At 36.1% G+C, this 26,328-nt stretch overlaps 1 protein-coding gene across 11 annotated transcripts in view; it reads left to right on the forward strand.

The window, feature by feature from the left end:
- The window catches only part of tenm4 (teneurin transmembrane protein 4), a 183,830-nt gene that overhangs the window by 49,244 nt on the left and 108,258 nt on the right, over positions 1–26,328 (forward strand). For 5 of the 11 annotated variants that reach the window (XM_015388539.1, XM_015388540.1, XM_015388541.1 and 2 more), the window contains 5 exons: positions 1,910–2,159; positions 6,855–6,929; positions 7,167–7,265; positions 9,305–9,540; positions 23,477–23,641. In XM_015388539.1, the coding sequence (XP_015244025.1) occupies positions 1,910–2,159; positions 6,855–6,929; positions 7,167–7,265; positions 9,305–9,540; positions 23,477–23,641 (825 nt within the window). The remainder of the gene's footprint in view (positions 1–1,909; positions 2,160–6,854; positions 6,930–7,166; positions 7,266–9,304; positions 9,541–23,476; positions 23,642–26,328) is intronic. The other 6 variants (XM_015388547.1, XM_015388550.1, XM_015388549.1 and 3 more) reach the window with 3 other exon arrangements.

Consider the following 26,328-nt stretch of genomic DNA (forward strand, 5'->3'; position numbering starts at 1 on the left):
TTAATACTGTGTTGTGAAAATCATTCATACCCCATGATTATTTTCCCAAACCTCAATATGTTTATGAAATTAATTATGACAGACCATCGTTAGGTAATTGTAAGCTATAAGAGTAACAATAGTTGTTGTTTTTTTTTTACTCAAAGAAATAAACATTTGTTGCATGTATTTTTGTCCAAAGCAATGTTGTCAATTAGTGATTATTTCAACAATAAACATAAAATGCAGTTTTCAAATTAGGATTCTTTAAAACAAGGGAGGAAAAAGTGCTATACACTGAAAAAATAATAATACAAAAATATTTTGGGCATTTAATTAATCATATTTAGTTACTTTAACTCAATTGTTTTTTTTATAGCAGTGTAGGACATAAAACAATTATGTTAAAGTAACTAAATATGATTAAGTAAATGACAAAAGTGGTAACATTATTTTTTTCAGTGTGTATGGCCCTATGTGAAAAAGTAATAACTCCCTAACAATAATACTTGGTTTGGCTGCCCTTAGCAGCAACAACTCCAATTGGTTGTTTGTAATGACTTACAATGAGCCTTTTACAGCACAATACAGGAATTTTGTCCCTCTTATTTTGGGAGAATTGTTGTAATTCGGTCACATTGGAAAGTTTTCCTGCTTGAGAGACTGTTGTAAAAGCATACCGCAACATCTATATACAATTTAGGTTAGGACTTTGACTATGTCAATCCACACCATCATTATCCTGCTGCAGATCTATTTGTTTTAAGTCACAAAGAGATGGCTGGACATTCTCCTTTAGGACTTTTTGAAAGATGTCAGAATTTGTGGTTCCATTGATCACAGATCTTTCCTGTCCTGAAGCATCAAAAATACAGCCCCAGACTGTCAAACTATCACCAAACATTTTTATTGCAACTGCAGTAAAGTATGATGTTCTTTTACTGAATTGTGTTCTTGCCTTTACATTAGATGCCATGGGACATGCAGCTTTTTAAAAGGTCGTGCTAGCCGGCCTCTTCTGCAAAGCTTTACAACTGTTCTATATTTAAACCATTCTCTCTAAACTTTAGAAAAGTTTTCTGTCTCTTTCCAAATTAATAGATCTAAATTACCTTCTTGATTGTTTATTATTTTATTTTAATTTTTGGATCTTGGCATTTTTTCTAGCTTTTAAGGATGCTTCAGTGTATTTCACTTTGGCATAACAGGTCCTATTTTTTACGCACAGGGCAATTTAGGTCATTTAGGTCCATTCTGGATTTTTTTTTAAATTTAATGCTAAAACCTTTCATTGAAATAATAGGTTTTGTGTTTGCTTTAGTTGTCTTTGACTAGGTCTGCTTAATAAGTCTTATTTAAGTTGCCTTTTTGATTTTTTTAAAGGCTTAATTTAACAGTCAGGGAAATACAAGCTATATTTAATTACCTGATTGCCCTATGAATTTAAAGAAAACTTTAAACTATGTTTAGATTTTACTAATACAAAACAATTGCTTTTATAATAAGTTTTCATTTTGCCCAATAAGAAAAAAATACATACAAAAAAAAATGACTTTTGGCATTGGTAGCTGTAATATGTAGCATTTCCCATTGGAAAATTGTATTTAGTCCACTTTTAACAGGGAATAAAAATTAAATCAAAACAGTCCTTTGTAAATTATTTATGAGAATGCTTAAAGAGTAACACCAAAAGGATTTTTTTTTCTTAAAAAGCTTTCAACAAACACCAAATACATTTTTAAAAACCTCAATAGATCAGTCATATTTTTGCTCTGCTGGCAAACAAATCATGAGCCAGTCTTTGATGGTAACCTCAAAGGTAAAAAGGACCAAAAAGTTTCTCAAAGTAATCTTTTGATGACTGTTTTTTTTCCTTTTCGTTTTAGGTAAATGCCTTCTGTTTGATGTTGTATTTCTTTTCTGTTTTCAGACGGAGTCTTTCAAAATCATTCTCGGCTGCGGACACCTCCGCTACCCCTCTCCCATTCTCACTCGCCCAATCATCAGCTCCATGCAGCCTCTATTAACTCGTTAAACAGGAGCAACTACACTCCTCGGAGCAACGCCAGTCCTGCACCCACAGACAGCTCCGCTCCCCCTGAGGGTCCCGGCAGCGGTCAAGACTCTGGCAGCGTGCAGGACAACTGGCTCCTCAACAGCAACATCCCGCTGGAAACAAGGTACCGTGCAACTTGTCTCCCTAACAATGTGTGAGGTAGACATGTTGGCATCTTTAGGGATGAGCTCAAGCTTCTGCCATCGAACTCAGCTTTTCATGTTGTCAGCTTTATATAAAGTTCCCACAGTGTTAACAAGGAGCGGAGCAAGAAAATAAATCCTGCTTGGACCTAAGGCCGAACTTTTCCATGAACATGTTTTTGGTGGCAAACAAGAGAAAAGTGCTTGTTTTGGTTTTTCATCAAATAGTTGCAGACTTCCAGCCATATCGGCTGAGTTTAACTAGCAGCTTAATTATAATCATGTTAGAAAAATACAAAAATTGCATCCAGGCTCCAGTGTGCAAGCTTCATAGCTCCTCCACTTCAGCCTTGGTGTCTATTTATTTCATATTAATCAACTCTCTGTTCTCTAGCACATTTCTCAATAGGAGGGCCCTTGTGTAAAGTAGATTTGTCAAGTAGTACTGAAACTAAGGGAATATCTTTTGGCATTTCTTTGACTGGTATTATCGAGAATACAAAGGCAAAAAAAAAAAAAAATACCTCCTTCTGTCTGATAATCTCTGTTTAAAAGAATGAAATTTTTTACAAAGAGAAACCCAGTCATGGCTGAAGCCAGGTTACCAGCTGAGACAATTTCTTTAATACTCCTTAAATTGAGAATAGACTTCGCCACCTTTGTAGATTTAATAATTAGGATTGAGTCAGAGCAGTTGAACAGTTACACTAAGGTAACAATTTTTCTCCTCTCAGAAGTTTCTCAGATTTTGCCTTCATTTATACTAATATACCCTTTTCCTAGAGATGAAGGCCCTTGGAATGAAAGGAAAACTCCGTCTCCTCTTCTGAAACATTCTTTCTCCTAAAAAATTATTTTTCTCACCAAAAGTAAAAGTGTCGCTGAACAGTGATTGAAAACTATATTTTGTCAGAGCTGTAATGAATGTAATACTGTTCAGATTGGAGTTTAACTGATAAACTCAGCTATCAAAGAGTGATAATGATAAAGTCTGAGATGTGTTGCCAATTTACTTGCTTCTCCATTTTTTAACATGCAAAAGTTTTCTTTTAAATCTTGAGCTAAAAATTCCTTCTAGCAAAAAAAGCCTCTTTGGCTTAAAATTTGTGCTGCAATTTAACTGGCAGCAACGCCCCAGTATAGATTTAGAAACAGTATCCACAAACTGATTTAGTATTTCTTCTAGTTTGTCTGTGTTTATTTTATCCTATCCTGTAAATCTGAACTGTTTAAAAGTAGCTGACCAGTTGTTTGTTAGTGTCAAAATATTCTGAAAAACATCTACATCCAACAAAAAAACTAACCAATTAAAATCTTGTTTTTCACCTAGATTTGGAATGCAACAAACCCGCTTTGACCTGCTGATATTTAAAGTTACAAATTCAAATTTTTATTTAAGAACTTCAATATAAGAAGATAGAAAACAGCATTCAGATCTGTTTCTCCAGTCCTTACACCTCTGCCCCTGATTATTCATACTAGGAGTAAAGGCAATGTCACACCCAACCTCCAGGTATATAGTTGCAGTAAGACAGATAGACAGGTGACAAGTCGCATCTGTTTTTACGATCCTTTTTTATTCCGTAAACATTAAAAATACTTATATTAATTAATTTTTATATATGCCTATTGATGCACATGCTGTGCTCAATTAGATGTCTTGATATTCGGTTGCTTTTCTGGTTTAAATTTCCAGTTTCAAACCCTTTTAATCAAGTCACCAGTTGCCATTGAATCTTAATAAATGGGTCATTGGCAAACTCTCTTACTTTGCTTTAAGTAGGACAGCCCAATATTTAAATCTGACAGTGATTTTGGGTAGAATCAGTTTTACCTGTTGGACTTATAAAACAAATAAGGTAAATATTTGTATTATTTATCTTGTTACATTTATACATGTTCGGAATCTACCCCTGAAACAACAAACACGTTAAATAATTTACTATTTTAGATGGGAAAATACTAATTGCTCTTTTTTTTTTTTTTTTTTTTACAACTAGAAAAAAAACATTCATAAAGAGACTTGTTGTCTTTTCCCTTGGCTGTTGTGAGACGGTTCATTCAACAGGAAAATGAAAATCAGTTTCAGCTGGTAGGGCAGTATAAAGTATAATGAATGATTGCACATCATCCAGCTCAAAATAATGCCGCAAAGGTATTCCCTATGCATAGCAGAAGACAGATGTTGAAAAGAGAAAATAATTTTAATAAAAACACAGTTTTTATAAATAACCCATAACCTAAAAAAAATCTAATTGAAAAAATAGTAAAACTGAAATCCTTAATTCTTTCCTCATGGAGCCTGTATGGATTGTTTATTTTACTTTTTACACATTTAATACTATAATGTTGGCTCTCTTGCTTCTCTTATTAAATTAAATGGCTCAGATGCCTCGTTTAATAGTGAATGTCTACTAGAGGAGAGATGCCAGTAGTTTCATGGCTCTGTTGACCTTTAATGTTCACTTCTATAGAGTTCCTAAACAACTCTAAATCTTTTGCTACACTGGACTTTGCATTCATCCTCAGAGCTGAAACTGAGGAGGGTCCACTGCTGAGCTCCATGGGGAATGCATCAAATTTCAGCCTTTTCTCTTGGACCACTGAACGTGTTCAGCCTTTCCATTGCATGTGGACAGTTCATTTCTCCATTGCATTGGAGTACTTCCTTATGGAACAGAATACTCACTTTGGGGGAGAAAGGAACCTCAAGCCTCTAGACACTTTAAACATGAACTAAACATGTGTAATTTGCAGAGCTGCATCCATTAAACAATAAACTGTTGTAATTAATCAATAATTAGTAAAGATGCACCGATTACAGAATTTATGGCTGATTTACACTCACTAAATTTGTTTTCCAACATCGATTTTAGTCAGCTTTGAATTCTATTTGATAAAATTAATGATTTCTTTTTCTATTTCATGCATTTGCAGAATGTATTTGTCATCAGTAGAACAATTATTTTGGTTTTACAAGAAATAAGTTGTCTTGTTTGCATTAGCGCATACCCTCTTTAATAGAGCATGCCTCTATTTTCACAATTACTGCCATTTTATTGGGAAGCAATCCAAACCTGCCATCATTTAAAGTACCTCCACTTTAATTTGATTGAATGTTCTTTGTCCCGAGTAATAACAAAAGCCGTGATACACTGAGAGCTTTTAAGGCATCTGAGAAAAAAAGCACCATTGGACATACTTATGGATCGGACTTATGGTAGTATTGAAGGAGCCCCAGTAAAATCATAAAGATAGGTACTGACTGTGTAGTACATCTGAAAACAATTGACCGTATTCCTTTAAATTTATGGCGCATATGCTGGTTTGAAAAATAAAAATTAAATGTTTTAATTTGGAAGAAAAAAAAGGAAAAAAGCATAATTTAAATCCTAGCAAAACCATGTGGAAAAAATTGTTATGCTCGGATGAAACCATGGGTAAAGCTTTTGGAATAATTACAAGATGCCTGTTTCATGCAGAAAAATGAAAAGCTTTGCTAAAAGAGAAAGAAAACAAAAACAAAGCAAAAAAAGAAAACCTATAACCGTGGAAAAGAGTAGTGGTAAAAGTATCAAGCTTTGGGGCTATTTTTCCTTCAGATGGAACACTGCTCTTTGCCAAGGTGGAGGAAATTTTGAAGAAATACAGAGCTCGGCTTCATGCCGGCACAAAAAACATTAGGCCTCTACTAGAAAGCAGAAAATGAAGATGGAATTCATCTTTTAACATAATAACAGCCCAGAGCATTGATCAACACCCACAAAATTTGATTGTATTTAATATATTTATTTATTTTTTGTATAATCATTATTCAATCAGGTTGAGAACACTTTCATTTCAAATGATGACCTGTCCAAGATGCAGCATCTGAGGCAGCTACAAAACAATAGAATGACATCACCAGAACAGGATCTCATGCATACATCCCATCTGTTGGGAGATGCATCCATAGCTGTACACAGAATATGGCATCACAATCTGACAGCGTTGGATTGTTTTTACAAAGAAGAGTGGGCAAATATTTCTAGGTCAAGATGTGTCATGCTGCTAGACAGTTGGAATACATAAAAAAAAAGCTTCTACAAGCTATTAGTTGACAGGCATGCCCTCTTTATGCTACCCCATGTTATTCCATCTCTAAAAAATATATATGTTTAAGTGTAAAGGATCCATATCATATTACAGGTAGGAAAATGCTCTCAAAATATTTATTTCATTTTTTGTTTTTTAATCTCGAAAACCTACCTTTAAATAAGGTCTGGTGAATTCACACTGTATCTAAGGGAGTGATTTACTATTAATTGTCTGATTGTTAAATTATGCATTCATTTTTTAACAACTTAAAGGGATAATTAAGTTGCCTTTCATTGTGAACTCTTATTAAATGTATTAATAATGACCAGAAACCAAATCCTGCTGCTCAGCTACATGTTGTTCACCTTAGTCTTTATCATCTTCCACAATAACGGGTGTTTTTGTCTGTTGACTTTCAAGATTCAAGTGTAAATTTGGCCAATTTTGTCCAGCAGATAATGTCTCGGTGCATCTCTACTGATTAGTTTATAAATTATAAATTTATTTTTTTGTAAAAAATGATACTAACATGCCTAAAGCAAGGTTTTGACATGTACAGTAAGTGATGCATTTCTTTTCTTCCAACCACAACCATAAAGGAGCCAGAATACTCTAATGTTTATCAGAGAAGAGCAAGACGCTTGCAGAGAAGGACAGGGCACAAACAAAACAAGGTATGGCAGAACATAGATGAGAGCAGTAAAAGAGCTAGATGTCATTTGTCTCACTCTTCTTTAGAAGTAGTTCCATAAGGGCCTTGGTCTCTCTATCACATGCCATCCATTGTGACGTTCTTTCTTTAGCTGGTATTGATTTTGTTTGGTGATCACATTCTCTACTGCCATTTCTGTGTTTTATATTGCATGCATTTCTCACTCTAGCTTCATATCCATCTTTCCACCTGTGTGTAGAAATATAGCAAAGCAGGCATTCCTTGAGACTTTGCAGGACAACCTGATTGAGATGGACATTCTGGCATCAGCACGCCATGATGCCTCATACAACGACGGGTATGTTGCATGTTTGCTATGTGGCTCCGAATCTGCTTTGCTGTGAGAACAATAAATGCTTGCGCTATTTTTCCCTCAAACATTCCCTCTGTTTCAAAACACTGTCAGTCACTGGTATGTGTCTCCTGTAGTGCTAGAATGGATGTGTTTGTGTCTTCAGCTTTGATGCAACTCGCCTAATTTGCATCAAGTCACATTGTTGGGTTGTTTTGTGTTGGAATATTGTTAAACATGATAGCTTTATGAAAGTACTTGTGCTAGAATATGATGCGAAAGCTATTTATCTTTTAGATTTACAAATAAAGTATGGTCTCTTTGACTTTCCACATCACACACTGTAAGATGACTTTCAATCACACTCATGTCACTGTCGCTCGGGAGCTTCTTGTAAACTTGTCACTGAAATGGCCTTGACAATAGTGCTGCTGTCACTGACTCTCTGATGGGCTGATCATACGGCACTTGGACACGGAGAGCTACACATGTTTTCCTGAGATAGCCATCCGTGCTCTTCAAGGACGAATAAATCTGCTTTTTACCATTCGGCAACCTTATATACTTTATCTCCCCCTTGGACAGCCTTGACAACCCCACTCTTACTTGAATTCACACTTCCTTAAATGCAGTAACTAGTTCTTGAAATTAAAGCACCTTTTCGAAAATATTCCTACTTTTTTAGTTTTTTTTTAACTTTCTGTCACGTTATAACCACAAATCTCAGTCTATTTTATTTGGATTATATGTGATATACCAACAAATGAAATATTTGCTCACAAAATGTGGCATATATAACTTTAAGTCTCCTTGACTCATTACTGTTTTGTATAACCACCGTCTCTTGCAAGTCTAGGCCTTTTCTATATGTGCCAACCTTACAAATGTAGACTGGATTACAATTACAACAAAAACAAACAACATGATGCTACTCTTAGGCTGTGTGCTCTGGACGGGGCCGCCTGTAGAGCTGGTTGACAGTTGCCTTTTGTATCTCTGCTTCTTTTTCTATCTCTGCTTCTGTCTCCCTGAACCCCAGTCGGCCTCGGCAGATGGCCGCTCACACTGACCCTGGATCAGCTGGAGGTTTCATCCTGTTAAAAGGATGTTTTTCCTCTCCACTGTCGCTACAAGCATGCTTGGTGTGAAGGATTACCTTCGAGTAAATGAGTCAATGCAATCAGCTGGTTTTCCTTAGAAACTTTGAATCAGTCTGATTGTATGATCTAGTTGAATTGTCTTTGTAAAGTGCCTTGAGATGACATCTGTCATGAAATGGCGCTATATGATTAGACTGAATTGAACTGAATAAGCATTAGTTTTATTTATTCTCTTGCTGAAAATACATCTACAAGTATTTTGGAGTATGCCTCTACCAAAAGCGAACATTTCAATCTGTCCCTGTTGAAGAAAATAATCTCCAAAGAATGCTGTCACCACCATGTATTACAAGTGTGCAATATCCATTTCCATTACACAGAGAAGTGTGTATGTAGGCTGGTCTCAAGTGGTCCGAGCATCTTCTTTCATATTTTCTAAGGCCTCCAGATGGGTTGTTACAAACTGAAAGTGGGACTTCAAATAGCTGTTTTTTTCAGTTGTGGCTTTCTTCCTGCCACTTTTAAAATTCTAGTTTTTAGATGTACAAAATAGGTAAAGCAAAACCCAGGAAGAGTTGAGGCGTGAGGTGGTTCTACAAACTATTAGTCTGTTAGAGAGTTTAATACAAATGCACAGCTTTCCTATTGGGTTTAAAAAACTTTTGCTCACTGTCATTACCATCCATTGCATTGTTTGTCTATCACAAAAAATCCTAATAAATACATTAAAGTATATAGTTGTAACATGACAAAGTATAGAAGAATTTAACTAGTTAAGTAGTTTGCCAGACACTGTAAATACTAACTTGCATTTCTTGATATAATAAAACATTACTGTTTTCACCTGGAAGAAAATGGCATATAAATGAAAGGTCTGTTTTGCTGTTAAAGCATCCTTGGGTATCTGTGTCTGTCAAAGTAATGCAAAAAATGTGTTTTTCTCAGGCATTTCCTGTTCAAACCAGGTGGAACATCACCAATGTATTGCACAACTTCACCGGGATACCCTCTAACCTCCAGCACGGTGTATTCGCCTCCCCCTCGCCCTTTACCTCGAAACACCTTCTCTCGACCTGCCTTCAGCTTAAAGAAGCCCTACAAGCACTGCAACTGGAAATGTGCTGCTCTCAGTGCCATTCTCATTTCAGTGACGCTGCTGCTCCTGTTAGCCTACTTCGTTGGTGAGTATCTGTAAGCGCACCCTCACTGATGTGCCCCCAATACCCCCCACGCCCTTCAATCAGAAGCATGGCCAGGCTTTGTCTGTTCTCTGCTGTTTTCATTTTAAGTTTTAAATGGTGTTAACTTTCCACCCAGAGCTTTACAAACACAGTTATACAGAGGCTTATAGATTGAGTCCTTACTCACACAAGTTGACAGAAAATAACAAAACATTATAATTCATAGATGTAGTGGTTTGAATCTGCAGATGGGCGACCAGGCGTCTCGTTCTCATGAATAGGCTGGGAAGGAAATAGATTAAAAAGACATCAGCTCACACACATGGGAGAGAGGGCACTGCAAGTTAAGAATATTCATCTTGCAGGGTATGATTGACCAGCTCTTCCAGGCCCCAGCTGGATTAGTAGCATCAACTAAGTTGGGCTATTAAATCAGTTCTGCTCAATTTGTCTGCTTTCTTCCTCTGAGGAATTGATATTCATATCTGACGTTACTGTCTGCAGTTTGTCTGTATGATCTATTTACTAAGGTGGATTTGGCATCTGGAAGAATTGTCAGAAAAACTCATTATAAAACTAAAAATGGAGCTTCTACCAATCTTTGAGTGTTTTGACATACCGGTAGTCTCTTCTACAAACGGATGTTGATCTATATCCCAAACTATTTACAGTGATTTTAAAAAGTTTAAATCCTCATCAGATGGTTAAATGTTATTGATCATTGGCTTTCAATTATGCATTTAAGCCTTTGTTCAGGATTAAATGGCTATATACCAAAGAAACTCACTGAATTTTCAATTGTTTTAATCTATTCTTTATTTCATCCACCAGAGAAATTAAGATTTTCCATAAATTGTTAAAAGCCTACAAAGGATAATTGAGTTGGTTGGCATAAATGAGTGGTTGTTTGTCAGCATAGACTGAGCTTTAAATCATAGTTCATATCCTTCTGACAGATTTGAGGTCAGCAAGAATCCTAATCTTACCTATTTATGCCAAAACGGGATATAATTTATGTTGAGATTATATCTTCTGCTCCAATGTCCAATTATGTGTAAGTGTCAACCTAGCGCCGTATTGCTTGATTTGAAGTAAACTGAAATTATTTGGAAATATAATGTTTACCTACATAAATATTCCACCAGCCTTTTGCAACAAACCAGTTAAACAGACCCTCAGCATTCTGTACCCACCACTATGCTTGATGGTTGATACAGCGTATTTAGGTTTAAAGTCGCAGCTTGACCCCTGCAAACACTTTTTGTAACTGGGCCAGATAAATCAGCATTGCAAATCTAACCATAGCAATTTTTTTATCCGTTTTCAATGTGATTTTAATACGTGTACATTTTGGGGTTGTAGATTAATTCTTTGCTAGTGGTCACCCTTTCCTTCCTTGTGCATATCAGGCTTGCTTAAAGGTAAAGAGGACGATCATTTATTTCCGAGCGGATTGTCTAAATAAGTGGTCCTCCTACTTGCCAATCATTCTGGTCATCCCTTTGTGCTCGCCCTCTTAGCTATTTTTTTTTGTGCATGCGCTCTTTCAGCCGCATATGTGTGGTGAGCTACGGTTTCAGAAAGTCATTGAAGCTCACCTTTCTCACTACGGTTCTTTGAAAATGGCCAAGGGTCGTAAGAGAAAAAGTGTCTAAGAAGTGCATGAGAAAAAAAGAAAGACCTCAGAAGAAGCAAATATATATCAAATTGCTTTGCACAGAGAGCTCTCCTCTCAAAGAAACATTGAATTTGCTGTTACAACGGCCAGCTGTTGCGACTCGACAGCTGCAAGTAATAACAAAGATAGCGCAGGCACCGCATGGGGGAGGAGGAGTTACGTGACCAACGGAGCAAAAAGCAGTGATCATCTGTCCAAACGATCAGTTAACGGAGTTTGCTATAAAGTCCACAAGTCGTGCACGAGGAGAAATGGGCATGTGCATGCTCTTGCACGCACATTTTATTTTTATTTTTTAAAGTAAAGAGGGCAGGTCTTTTAGCTACGAGATTTAAATTTATTATTTACTTGGTCATTTGCAGATCTTTCCTTTTTTTTTAACATGCAAAACTCTTTCACAGAGTGACCGTTTCATTGAGACGGTGTTGGACATTAGAGGACAGAGTTAGTTCAACAAGCAGAAACAAACCTTTATATTTTTACCAGCAACCTCACTTCAGTCATTAAACAGCTTTACACCTTTTAAAACAGCGTAAAAGCTTTTTTCATTAATAAATTATTAACAAACAGGTCCAAATATGAGAAAATGGGTTTAGCCACTTGTCAAAAGTTGTAATTCTTTGTAGCTTAAACAGACATGACAGATAATACCTGAAAGATGAAAAAAATCCCAACTTTAAAAGGATTTATATTGTTTCCTGCAGCCCATTCAGATGCAATGTTTTACACATCCTTATGTTATGAAGATTTGTATTCATAATTGATTTAAACATAAATTTTACGCATGTGATGTATAAAAGAAGTTTTGATTTTTTTTAGAACTAATTAAACTTATTCTGGTTTTAAATTTTAAATAGTTAATCCCCTCCTGCTTTTAATACATCTCATTCCGTATCAGTGCGTTTATTTGACTCCTTCTTAACATATAAAAGGTGTCACTATTGAATGCAGTCTGCCAGAGACGGAGAAAGAATGAACGTAGCTGAATGATGACAGGACCAGAGTGATTTGCATGAGGGAAATAAAAGGCACATCCCTCTGCACGGCCTTCATCAGAGAGATAAATTAATTTTTCTTTGAGAACATTTGTTATAGATATTCACTGGACTGTAACAATTACAAAAGCTATCGCTTCTGCTTCACCTTGAGGCCAAATGAGCTAAAATCCTATTATTTTTCGTTTTTTTGACAGAGCCATTTATAAAGTTTCATTTGAATTTCAAAATAGTACAATTTGAAGACCGAATAAGTGTATTTATTATTGTGGTTATTACCTATTAATTAGCAACAAAATATGGGATGAAGTTATGGCTAGATTTGGTTTTGGCATCAGTAGTATGGCTCGGTTGTGGTATTAGAGATTCAGTTTGATTTCTTTCTGCTTGTGATCCGGCCAAAAGCCAAACCATCCTGACAGCTCTTAATCAGACAATACAATTATACCTCGACCATCTCCCCGTACAGCTTGAGTAAACACATAGGGAGACCAAACCCCACCCTTAGATTGGAAATTTCAATCAAGAACAAGAGGCATTTTTAATTAAAGGCTGATGAGAAAATACATTTAATTTCAAGTGTAGTTAATTATTGAGGCCTGTAATTGGGAACTCTGGATGAGATGTCTAATAAAGCCAATTACAGCTCATGACAGATGTTTTGACTTCAGTGCAGTTTTCTTTTTTTTTCCACACAGCTGGGTAAATTGACCCATTTTGAAGTGCAGAAAAGGTCGGGAGTTTTTGATGGCACTATTTTCTCTGTGGTTGCTTGCTCATTAGCACATTTGTTATACTTTCCTCATTTTAAGGTCATCAGTATCCTCCTGTGTTCACTTTCATTCACCGTGGGTATCCAGTCAAGGACGACGAGGTTGGGCCTCAGAAAATGCTTGACTTTGGATCATCAAACCCACAACACATTTCTTGCACAATTTGCATTTTTCACTAGTATTTCAGAATCTAGCAGATTGTATTCTTAATTTTACCAACATTTAATGAACCAAAGGATCAGTGTACAGATTCATTTTTACCAATTAGATAACAGAAAAGTCTCTTTACATTCAAAAAGTGAGACTAGTGAGAGTATAATCATGCACAGAATAATGTATTTTAAGACTTATATTAAATATAAACTATTTTTGATTTACAGCCAAGGATAAGTTAGATTCAGTTTGTCAAAACATTTAAATGTATATATGATCCACTGAGAAAATGGGTGATATTCTCTTGATAATACAGCTTTGATCATCTCTGTGGTACAAATCAGTCCAACACAGTGTGGAGAACTTTTTTTTCCTATGACAACTAAAGGGTATTTCACTTTTCACTGAACATAAAGCATCTTCTGGATATCTGTAAAGTCTTATCCTTACCTTTGAATCCAGACTGATAATGTGTAGCACTTAGGTTTGGTTCTGTTTAGTTATAATTAGTCTGGCACTTCTCCAATCCAATCTTTTTTGGGGAATGGAGGAACGTTAAACAGAACCTTTGGAGCTGATTGGATGAAGAAACACCTAGTGCCCCCTACCAAAGTTTAGCTTTCAATTGAAAAAGCAGTAGATGCCATGAGATCCACCATTCACGCCTTTACTTTGTATCTTTTTTTATTTTTTTTTTATTTTACAAAGATCAAATATGGGATTCTGAAATAGCTGATACGATAGCAAAATCTATGCTTCTTACTTATGTCCTCTTATGCGGCCATGTTTATTTTGGTTCATCTCTAGGCTTGGCAGCTTTTGTTTTTGTCAAAAATATGTCCCACCTTCAAACCATAGTAGTGAAAGGTGATAGGCCAATGCACTGTAGGTGTGACTCAGAACGATTTTAGCTGGACCAAATAGCTTCTAGTGTGTTTGTGAACTCACAAATACCACGAGAATAAGCTTTCAGATTAATTTAGTCATAACTATGATTTTGTATGCATTTATCAAAAAATAACCTAAAATTGCTGCGCTAAAATTTGTCCCTTTTTATTAATGGTTTCTAACATTCAGGTTGTCTGACACACCAGAGAGTTTGGTTTATTGCTGTTGGCTAGTCATATAAATTACAAGAAATCTTTTCAAGAAATCTGTCAGTCTGTATGAAATGAAATACCTGTAGGATTGAATTACCAAAATAAATTACCATTTTAATATCTTAACATCCACCAGATCACCGATGATCCGGTGTGTATATTTAGATTAAACACAGCAGTACGCTCTAAAATAACACTGGTTAAACTTTTAGCAATATAGACATATTATACATCCTTAGAAAGCTTTGATTCTCCTCAATTCAATCACCAAGTTTGTTTTATAGACATAATGAGCAACAAAGCACAATTAAATAAAGATATAGCAGCATGTTAAATCCAAATTTTTAAAATAAAGCTTGAACTTCATACCTTTGAAGCAATCCCAAGGTATTATAAGTAAAATCTTAGAATGTTTATAGATTGTTTATATTCCTTTTGTCCGTAAGGGTCTACGGATAAAAATTTATATATTCGTAATAAAAACATTCTGTGATGAGAAATTCACCACATAAAGTCTGTTTTTTACCATCAGAAGTTTTTTTTTTTTTAGCTAATTCAAACTGTCTTGCTAATTACTACATAGCTTCCACAAACATTTCCAATTGATGTATGTTTGTTTTCATCACCTTCCAGCCTACAAAACAAAAGTGTCCCCACCGATTACGTTCTGAGATTTGACGCCGGGAAAACCCTAGAAGCGTCACAAGTGCTCCGTCTCAGCTGCCATATTTATGCATGAGACCCGTAATATCATTCCTCATAAAGTCCAGTTGCTATTGATGAAGACTACATTCAATTTTTGGCTCTAGATCCAGTGAAATTACCTTTAAAACAAGGGTAAGCATGGCTAATTTCAATAGTAGAGCCATATATTGCCAGGTGTAAACGGCACACAGGCACATTAGTGACTGCAACTTTGCACACTGTTGGATAATCTGATGGAAAGTTAGAAAAATATTTGTGTCAAAAATATTTTGTGGCCATCAAAAAGCTTCAGTTGGATTTTATATGTAAAATTGTGTAAAAGCAATGAGCACAATTTGGAATAATGTGGCACATTTTGAGAGGTTTGGAGACGCTGGTTACCCCAGAAGCTAAAAGTCTCATAGTTCTGGAACTGTTATAACTAGAAGTCTAAATTTTTTTTTGCAGTTGTAGTTGACATGAAGCAGAATAAAGGTAATACATTGAGACATGCCTACTGTCAAGCATTTCATTGTTACTGCTATTCAAAACAGAACTAGTATTTGAAAAAAAAAACTTTCAGTCATGTTTTAATTGCTGCAGTTTAGGCTGTGTTTTAGTCACACAATTTTAATTTATGTTTTCTAAGACTAGAAGGTGTTAGCTTTCAAATGATGGCATCAAACACGTAATTTGGGCTAACAGTTAGTTATTTGTTTTTTCATTTGGGTATACAAAAAGGCGAGGTTAAATGGACTGGCAATCTGTCCAGGGTGTTCCCCGCCTCTCGCCCGTAGACAGCTGGAGATAGGCACCAGCACCCCTCGCGACCCGGCTTGGGATAATCATGAGGGAAAATGGATGGATGGATGTTTTGTCTAATTTGTCTTGTTCTTAAATAAAATTCACAATACTAGTATATTCATGTTGGTACATTTGCAAAAAAGTTACTTTACAAAAACACATGAGGCATGAAGGAAAGCAGTTGTAGCAGTTTAATTGGATTGGTGAGAATATGTGAATAGACAATAGCTGCATTTGAATAAAAGCTTCTCTTTCAGTGACAGGCATATTGATTATTGCTGTCTGAGTGGAATATTCATGTTATCTATTGCGTTGCATTCATTTGGATAAGTAAACTAATGACCAAGCTTTGTGGATCAATACAAATCCACTAATTTTAAATGGTAATTGTTACTTTTTAAAGAGTATGGCAAGATTACAAGAGCAAGCTTTGAATTAACCCTAGGAGTTAGTATTTTATAGAAGTAACTTTCTGGCCTTAATTTGCAAAAAATTAAAAGATAACTGTAAAAATGAAAATTCAGAATGACAACTTTGGTATAAAACTATTTATAAACTACTGTATTGGGTGGAGTGTGGAAATACATAAAGGCAGGTTAAACTTGAGACAGTTATTGATGCATTTTCTATCCATTTTATTTTGATAGAAATACATTAGCTCAGTCACTGCCTCTTCTAAACTGATGATTGAAGGAACTGACTGCCTCCTCCACATTTGGCACTCCTGGTAAAGATTTATAGAAAGCCTTGAGATAATTAGAGCTTTTTCTGCAGAAACATAATTTTCATTCCTCTAAGATTGGATCTTTTTTTTATTATCATAGTTGTTTTGTTTCCTTACCTTCCTAACTTTGCATATTGAAAAGATAAAGTTAGGAGCTCCCCAATTCCTTTTTTGATTGTTAAGTCCACGAACAGGAAAAAAAAAATGTTGACTGTAGACACAGGCAAGGGAATAAAACATGTTATTTCTTATCAAATCAACTCACTTCTTCCTTAGGCAAGTCGCATATTTTCTAATGTTCCAGTTTTGAAGAAAGGCAAAAAGCAACTGGTCTCTGGTTCATGTCATGTTTATAAACCTGGAAGTTGTTAAAGTAAAAGTTCACTGATAACTGATCCACTTAAAACCATATATTTAAAAGCAGGAATGTTGGTTGGTAATGAGTGTAAGGGGTGATTAATTGTGGCACTGCAATTATACATCAAATAGTAATTCATTTACAAAGAATTTTGGGTACTGTATCTCATTTAAAATTTGTTCTTTGTAGCAATCTACTGTAAGAACATATGCAATACTTCTACAGGAATGAGATTTATGTATTGTCAACTTTTTATGTATCTTTTTTCTTTTTCTTTTCTCTGATCAGGGGTGTTATAGTTGAATTCAAATGACATCAGTACTTTTTAAAAAGTGAATGGTAATATACGTTTTACTTCTTTGCCATATTTTCATAATTTTTATCTGTTCGATAATTATTTGTTGTACATTGGTGTCATTATTTCCAAGATTTTAACTAGCTCCATGGGTGTTTTTACATCCATTACAGTTTTTCCTGTTTTTGTTATGCGCTGTGGCATTTTTTATCTTTATCATTTTTAATAAATGAACAGTAGCTCTGTTCTTTTTAACAGGTGTTCATTTGAAACGATTGGGATTTGTGTTAATTTTTCCCAACAGACTTGTAAAGTTCAAAAAGTTATTTACAATGATACAACTGTCTTGGGTTGGATTCAGGAGAAAATAAAGCATTTTGGAAATGACAGATCTATTGATGCAGAAGGAAGAGTAAGGTAAATGAGAACGGATTGTTGGGGCTTAATGTTAACAGCAGTGATCTGAGCTTGGAGGCAGTAGGCAGGGCAGAGGGTGGCTGTGTGAGCAGCAAGGGTGCGGAGTGGTTCATTGGATTGATAACAGGTTTTTTTCTAGGAGGAAAAGCAAAAGATAAGCCTTGGATGACTGTTGTGAAGACTGAGATCCTAACAGATATTTTTTTTTTTTGGTAAAAACTAATGGAAATAGAGCCAGATAACTTGAGCCTCATCTAAGGAAAGGATACAAGGAGACTTTTTTGGAGGCAAGATTTAAAAAGGTAAATCGAGAACATCAATGAAGTGAATACAAGGGCAAGAGGCACAACTGATGTTAAATCCAAGATGTTAATAACTTACTTTTTATTTAGCATGCTTTTTTACATGTCGTCTCATATAATTACACTCAGACTTTTTGAATCATTACTACTTTGGATATAATGTTTCCCTTGATATCTTTATTTATGCAACAGAACTTTATTGAAAATTATTTAGGGATTATTTCAAATACATTGTACATAGAAAAAAAACAAAACAAAAAAGAAGGTGGAAGAGGTTAGGCAAATGTTTCATTTGACCGGACACCTGACCAAATGTACTGAAGACCGGAGATGATCTAGGAGAGGATCATCAAAGTCCTGATTCATGGCAAATTTGTCCAAAATCAATATTTCTTTTACAGGCCGCAGTTAACATCTGATGGGATTATTGTGAAGGATGCTGCTACAGTGTCTGGTTCTCATATATACTGTAAACAAAACATGCCAAATGGGTGTCTAAACCAATGTCAATTTCATTATCTTAAAATTCAGAAGTCATGTGATTAAAAAGACATTTGATCTTTAGATTTATATTCTTATGTGCCTCAATTGCTTTTAGGTTCTGACCTATAGGATGCCAAAAAAAGTTTTATCCATATCCCTGCTTCATTTGAACTGTCGATCAGTTAAAAAATGACAAGAAAAGGAAATAGAATCATCTACTGCTGTGGCAGATGACCCAGGCTCTGACTTTCTCAGATTGACTTGGAAGTCTCCCGCTACACTACCTTTGTCCCATAATTGGCACATGGCGTGACCCGACTTCCTACCAAGAGATAAGCGAAAGGACGGCACAACGTGTGCCCGGGAAAAAAGCTGGGTGCTAGTAAGTGTGGCTCCTCCTGACTCAGACAGCTCTTCTCTGCCGTGATATTAAACAGATTTAAGCGGTGCTTGTTTTAGAAGAAATTCCCTCCTTGGTTCTCATCTATGCATCACTGATAACATACTCTAGTCACTGAGTTAGTAGTCACTAAGTTAGAGAATTGGACAGGTACTGTAGAGTGACTGATGGAAAGAGGAATCTGGCTTAGAAATCCTTGATATCTGGGAGATTTTGAATGACAACATGTCTGGTGATTTTCCAATGGTTCAGCAATGTTGTCTTTTTTTTATTTTGTCAGTCAGTGTAATCCAACAGATCAAAAGGGATATCTTTTGGGAGCTTACAAAATGACAAACAACACCATCTGTCACTTCTATAGTTGCTTCCACTGACACAGTCATTTCTTCAAGCAGAATGAGCGCAGAACAGATGCTAGTACCATAGTTGAACCCTTGTTTTTTGTGAAAGTTTTTTATTGATAAATATGCCCCCAACCTACATTTTATCTAAGGTTGTAGAAGGGGTTATTGTGGCTGACTGTGCTTAGGGAGCACCAGCAGGTTTGATCAGCTAGTGTTCTAGATTTCCTGACACCTGTACGTTCATGCGTAGCTAAAGCTGGATAAGATATTAACATCAAAAATCTAAATAAAAGTCTGATTATACAGTTGTCTCTGGGATTGCTGTGTTTACTAAACATAAGTCGAATGTTGGAAACCTCTACTTTCAATCAAAGCAAGAATATTTTTTTTTACTTTCAAGGTGAAAGTAATTCGCTCTAAAATATTTTTCTTCCCTTCTCCAATAGGTAACCATGGAGAATATTTTATTCTTCCATAGGAGTACTTATGCTAAAAATAGTTTAAAAGGCCCCTTTTGTCCATTTTTTATAAATTGAATAGATGTGTTATGAATCCTAAACTGTGTTTAAGAATATACATTAAATATTAAACTATTCAATTTAGGCTTGGTTTGTCCAAGTAGTTTACATTTTGAGGTAGAGATGATGTTAGCCACTGGCAGTAATTCTACAGTGCCTACAGCTTTGTCATACTGTATCTTGTCTGTCACTCTGATTTGTGTGGGTTTTTTTCTTCTAAGTACCCAGAGTACTGCCAGATTGACCTTTAAAAGTGGTGTAGTCTTTTTTAAGCTCCAGTCTTTTATAGCTTGCATCTTTATTGGACTTCATCTGCACAGCGGGTAACAACTCAAGTGCTACTTTTCTTTGAAAGGAAAGTGTCATACATAGGTTTAGGATGGCAAGATTAAGGCACTTATTTTAACATCAAGAGTTCCCTTAAATAACTTTACAATGCAATAGTATCTGACTGTAGCTGTATAGCACTTGGCTGGAGGTTCCCTAGCATTTCAGTATATCTTACTAAAAAGTCTTGTTGCGCCCCTTCTTTAATGGATTTTTTTTGTCCTTCCCATTTTGAAAAGTGGCACTTTTGTGGATGAGCTGTTAGATAACTTTCATACTAAAATGTCAGTCATCATTGATTCCATTGCTCCCATTTAAGTGAAGGTCATCGTTGAGAAGAAAAGGTTTCGGTGGAGAAATGCTCCACCAGTCAGAAGATGATTGCAGGTGGCGCAAGTTTGGACTCCAGGTTGACTATAACATCCATAAAGAGAGACTCTTAAGAAACAACTTACAGCTGAAAAAAATCAAGAGGATCTTTGTTCTCTGAGATCATCAGCAAAAACGTTAATAATGCTAATGTTTTGTTATTTCACACGCTCAACTAACAAATACACCTGTGACTGTAGCATCTGAACTACACTCTACCATGGCCTGCGACGAATTTGATAACTTTTTTATTGAAGAAAAGTACAGTACTATAGATGTCCCTAACTAGAACGTATTTTCTCCCAATTTAACCAAATAACCTACATAAATGTAGAAGAAATCTTACACCAACTAAGCTCCTCTTCCTGCTGTCTTAATTTTTGTACCCACAGCTTTAAATGTTTTAATTAATATGTCCCTTTTTTTAGGATTTTGTCCCGTAAATGCAGCAATTATCAATCCACTCTTGAAAAAGAGCCGATTGGACAATTTGCTACTGCAGAACTACAGGCCTATCTCAAACCTTCCATTTCATAAATAAACTTATTGAAGAAAGTTGTGTTTCAACAACTAAACCTCTTTCTTAGAATGCCCAGCTGCTTTGACATCTTCCAGTCACACTTCAGAACTCACCTGAGCACAGAGACTGCCCTTGTTAGGGTGACATCCATATACATGTAGACTGTGGAAGAACCACTGTACTGGTATTATCGGATGTTAGTATTTGACACTATTGATCATTCCATTTTACTGCCTTGTTTGGAAAACTGGGTCAGACTTTCAGGTATACCAATCTGCAAAGTTTAAATACTACTGGAAGGACCTGTTTTTTAGTCTCAGTAAGTAACTTTACAATATTGACCAAAAAAATCACATCTAAGGGTGCCCCATTCAATATTTACATGTTCATTCTTACTCGGATTTTAATAAACAACCTATGTTCCCATAATTATGCAGATGAAATACGGCTTTATGTTACAATGTAACCAGGTGAATGTAAACCCATTTAAAAACTGTCTACCTAAGAAATCAATGCATACTGTAGATGTTCCATAATGTTCTTTAGCTGAATTAAAACAAACCTTAATAGTTTTTTGATCAAAGGAGGAGTGTTTAAAAATTTGCACAGTGCATCATTTAATACAACTAGAAACCACTAATGAGTCTCAAAGTCTGGATGCAGTGATGGACTCAGACCTGAAACTTCAAAGGCTCATAAGGGGCTAACAAAGTTGGACTTCTATAGTCTGACGAACATATCCAGAACTAAAGGACCAACATCTCAGCAGGATCTTGAAAAATCAATGAATGACCTCATTTTTAGCAGAATTGATTATTGAAACATTGTCTTTACAGGTCTGCCCAAAAAGTCAGTCAAATAGATGCAATCAATTCTGAATGCTTCTGCCCTAATCCTCACCAAGACTAAGAAAGAAAAGCACATACCAGGTTTTAAAGTCCCTACACTATCTCAGAAAATAGACTTTAAAATACCTGTGTAAATCTCTAAATCTCTAAGTGGCTTTGCACTAATATAGATTATAGACTTGTAGTCAGAGTATTAACCCAACAAATCTCTTGGATGGTCCAGCCAGATTAAACTCATCGTACCTAGAACCAAAAAAACTGAGAAGTAGCTTTTAGTTCAGTTATGCTTGACAATTGTTGAGCCTTGGCAGAAGGCTGCTAACACTGAGCTTGGTTCTGCTGGAGGATTCATCCTGGTAAAACAGATTTTCCTCTCCACTGTTGCTATATGAATGCTTGGTGTGAAGGCTTACTGATTAAAAATTACTGAATTATCTCTTTAGCATGCCACCAAGATGGGCAAAGGCCTGGTAAAGAGCCATTCATTTGATTCAGCTCTATTGGAGTAGGGATGTATCTAAAACTTGCTGGACAGTGAATCTGGAGGATCAGGATTGGAGATGCCTGCTGTTAAGTCAATTATAAAATTCAAGCAAATATCTACTTTTGGCACATGCTCAACCAGAGGGGGCATGTTCTGCAAGTCAGTGACTCGATGCAATCAGCTGGTTTTACTTAGATAGAAAACTTTTTACCATTCTGACTGTAGGATCAAGCTGAATTGAATTAAAAATAAGGGACATTAAGACCTAGAACAAACTTTTAGTTCCACCCAGAAAACTGTAAAGGGGCCGAAACACTAAGTAGCTTTATATACAATTAAAAACCTAAATGTGCTACCTAAACACTTTTGTTCAATTTTGAAGTCCAGCTTTGTTTTCCTTTATTATCAATCATCAATATTTTTTTTTGTTATTAAAGGCTGGAGTCAGCACATGGGGAGTCACCGCACTGATTCTACACATGGGCTAAAATTGTTTAATTTCTAATTTCCAACCATTCTTGAAACAAATACAATGGAAACATTTTACCTGGGCTAAGAAGAAAAGGAATTGGACTGTTGCTTTGTGGTCCAATGACTTGAAAATGTATTTCATTTTTTGTCCCAGAATTACTCTTGATATGTGTCAGGGCAAAAATAAAAATAAATAAAAACTAAATAAAAACAAGACCTGACTGTAGATGTTTATTGGGTCTCAGTCTTAGCTGTTTAGTAATTGCCTTTTTATATTGAAATGTGTCGTTATTTGCTTTGGAAGCTTAAATGAAGCAGTCAAACAAAGAAATGGCTGTATTGAGTGCCTGGGCTTTTTCTGCTGACTGGTGCCTTCTTGGTTGGCTTTTGCCTTGCTAAGCTCATCTTGTCCATTCTCTTATTGGTGATCTGTCATGGTCAGCCCCTCCTCCTCAATGCTGTGCGCTGCTACCATTGTTCTAAAGGACATTTCTTTTGTCGACCTTGTAAAATATCTTTGTGATTCATCTGCTTTGTTCGCTCAGAACAACCCCGGTTTCACTATGCTGATGCTTTTTTTCCCCTAACCAGTTTATTCTTTAGTTTTGTAGGGAAGAATAAATGTAATAGGGTGGTGAAATCACAGGGTGCAGAGGACTGCCCATGCCAGTATTTGTGTGGTAAGACACATGATGTCCCAGGAGCTCATGATACTATTCCTTCTGCGATGTCAGGGCTCAGCACTTTATAAAAAGTGTCAATAGCCACTACACCAAGTCTTGTTTTTTCCTCAATAAAGTCCCATCTGCTTGCAATAATTGTTGGATAGTAATTTGACTACTCACTGGATGCATTTTAACTATTCTAACCTTTTTCTTTAATATTCCAGCCATTCACCTTTTGGGGTTAAACTGGCACCTCCAACCCATGCAGAGACAGATGTACCAGCTGTCAGAAGACAATACAAGTGGCCTACCATTCCCTACAGACTTAAGTTTACCACCACTAGGCAACACAGGGCTGGAGATATCAGATCGCAGGGGAAAAGATGACAGTGAGTACATTTTCTAATCTGTTTTTAGTTATATATACATAGCTAGCAATAGTACTTGCATTCTTTTTCACATGGAAACAATGTGCCTTTTATCTATTTTGTTCAGGCATTACAGCATATGACCAAAAAAAGTAAAATAAATAAATGTGCAGTCTAATTGGCTTTCACACAAGGGACGCAACCGTCCTCTCTCTCTGTTCATTTCCTATGGAATTTGTGCAATGAAGGGACAATTGCTTGCCATCTGACACCTAGGTGACCGTCAAATTTTGGGCATGTGAAATTTTGAGTTTGTGTGCGGAGATATGCACGGTGTGACGGAATACATGTTTTAAAAGTTCAATTTTTGCCACTGTCTGACTGAAGCATTCAGGGTTTAATAGGCACAACAGGAGAGTTTACTACACACTGCAATCTGCAATGACTTTAAAACATGGAGAAAAAACATCATTTTAGTTATGTCCACCTTTCTATATTATGTGATTTCAGTCCATTCAAAGTATTATTTCTTGTTAAATATTATATATTAAATATTATATATATATATATACTCTTATAATATTATATGTATACTCTTCATCCTATATCCCCTGTCTATCACAGACCGCTTGGAAAATATTGAAATCCCTCCAATTTCATAATAAATCTTTTTAAAACCAATTTTAATAAAAATATGGCCTGCATTTGTACAGCCCCGATTCCTTTAATACCCCTTTATTAATCAAGGGAATAAACAGCTATGATCAACACTTAATGTGAGACAAAAACAATCTAGTTTTATCTAGTTTTGTCTCATGGTTTAGAGTTAATATAACTGTAATTTTGACATTCTAGTCAACAAATATTTTATCTAAATCATTCAACAAAGCTTGTGCTGTAGGTTTGAGATTCACCATCCAGCAAAAAGGTCAACTTCAGTTTCAGTCGTAAGTCTTTTACAGCCTCTGGCAGCTTCTTGTCCAGGGTTGTCCTGTATTTAGCTGCACCAATCTTCCAATTAAATATAACAGCTTCCCAGCCCCTGCTGAGGGAAAAAAAAGCATCCTCACAGCATTATGCTGCCAACACCTTTTGTCACTGAGGGTATGGTGTTACATTTTTGATGTCATTTGACCAGGACACTTCCTTTCTACCTTTTTTCTGGTCCTTACAGAAATATACCTAGAGATAAAATATCTTTGGAGAGATGCAGATATAAATAGCTTCACCTGAACCATGAATCTTTCCAGCACGAACTGGGTTAGAATATCCCTTGTGTTTTCTTGAACGGGCATCTCTCAGTAGTCTTTCTTTTTGCCTTGATTTTTGGATGTTGAATTAAACCATGCTCCGTAAGATATCTAATACTTTGGTTTTTGTTTTGGGCTTCAGGCTACTCCCAATTTTTAGGCCTGACCAGTCCTTAGTCTTCATAATGCTGTTTGTTCATGAACTTTCTCTCTGTTTTCGGCTCTGGATTTCAATCATGGGTGCACATACAAACGGGTGAAAGCATTACTACAGTATGCCTACATTTTCTTATACTTATTTGTGCACAAAGTTTAACTGTGTATAATTTCCCTTCATTTTTTCCAAATATAAACTTCAACATATGCTATGTATAAAGCTACCTTAATTAATTTGTGTTTTGACACTTGGCAAGGTTCCCAGTTGCAGGCACTTTAGAAGAACTCTGAACAGCAAACAAACTTCTCAAATCTTGGTTTACAGATGGCATTTCAGAGCTCATGCAAGTTTGTAATTATTTTGTCATCCAACTTCTCTTTGCACTCACCCGTCTCTGCGGCATGCAGAGGGATCTGCATTGTAATCCCATAAAAGTTCTTGTAAGTGGGAAAGTGTTATTTGTTCCTGGAGGGAGAATATGGGACAGCTTAAGGGATGGAGTTTCCAGGGGCCGGAAAGGGATTAGCTACTCTGTCCCCTTCAGAACGGATGTGATCCTTTCATCTTCCAGCTTGGACTGTCTTTCCTGGCAACCAAAGAAAGAATGTGATCACCCTATGGTCCCAACTGCTCAAATCAGGGAAAGTTTTCTCTGCTCTGCTCTTGGGCAAATGGCCCCAGATTTAAACCATGTGCTTTGCCACTGGCAGACTACAATAGGTTGAAGTAGAAGTTATTACCATATAAATTAATCCTGGAGTTGTCTTTTACATTTACCAGACAAAGGAATGTGTGTTTAGCTAACAACAGGCATGACTACAGCAAAACTCAGAGGCCTGTACCAAAGCTACTGCTGATAGGAAGTCAATAGACATAGTTTTTCAAATAGTTTTATTTTCCACTCCTGTCACCAAAAACAATGCATAACTATTTAAAGTTTTATGAAGATGAAGCAAACATAGGCACCATGGAAAGGCTTCTCTTCGAGCCTTTTGTATCCATCAGGGCATTATGCTGCAGTTTAGCTTGCATTACAAAAAAAATGTTTAACTATGAGGGCCATTATCACCAGTGTTGCCTTATAATTTATTTAAACAGTCTGATGAGCACATCTTTAATGTGCTGCATAAATTCACATAGACACACATACACCCCGTCCTCATAGGTGGAAACAGAGCTAGCCGGCTGTAGTATTATGTAAAGCCCTGATCAGGGAGTCGGGGACTATGCCCTGTCTTCTCTGATAAACCTCCATTGTCAATGATGGACTTTTGAGAGGACTTCCATCTGGTGTGCCACGT

The sequence above is a fragment of the Cyprinodon variegatus genome, unplaced genomic scaffold (genome assembly GCF_000732505.1).
Source record: "Cyprinodon variegatus isolate N-32 unplaced genomic scaffold, C_variegatus-1.0 Scaffold427, whole genome shotgun sequence".
Taxonomy (NCBI): Eukaryota; Metazoa; Chordata; class Actinopteri; order Cyprinodontiformes; family Cyprinodontidae; genus Cyprinodon; species Cyprinodon variegatus.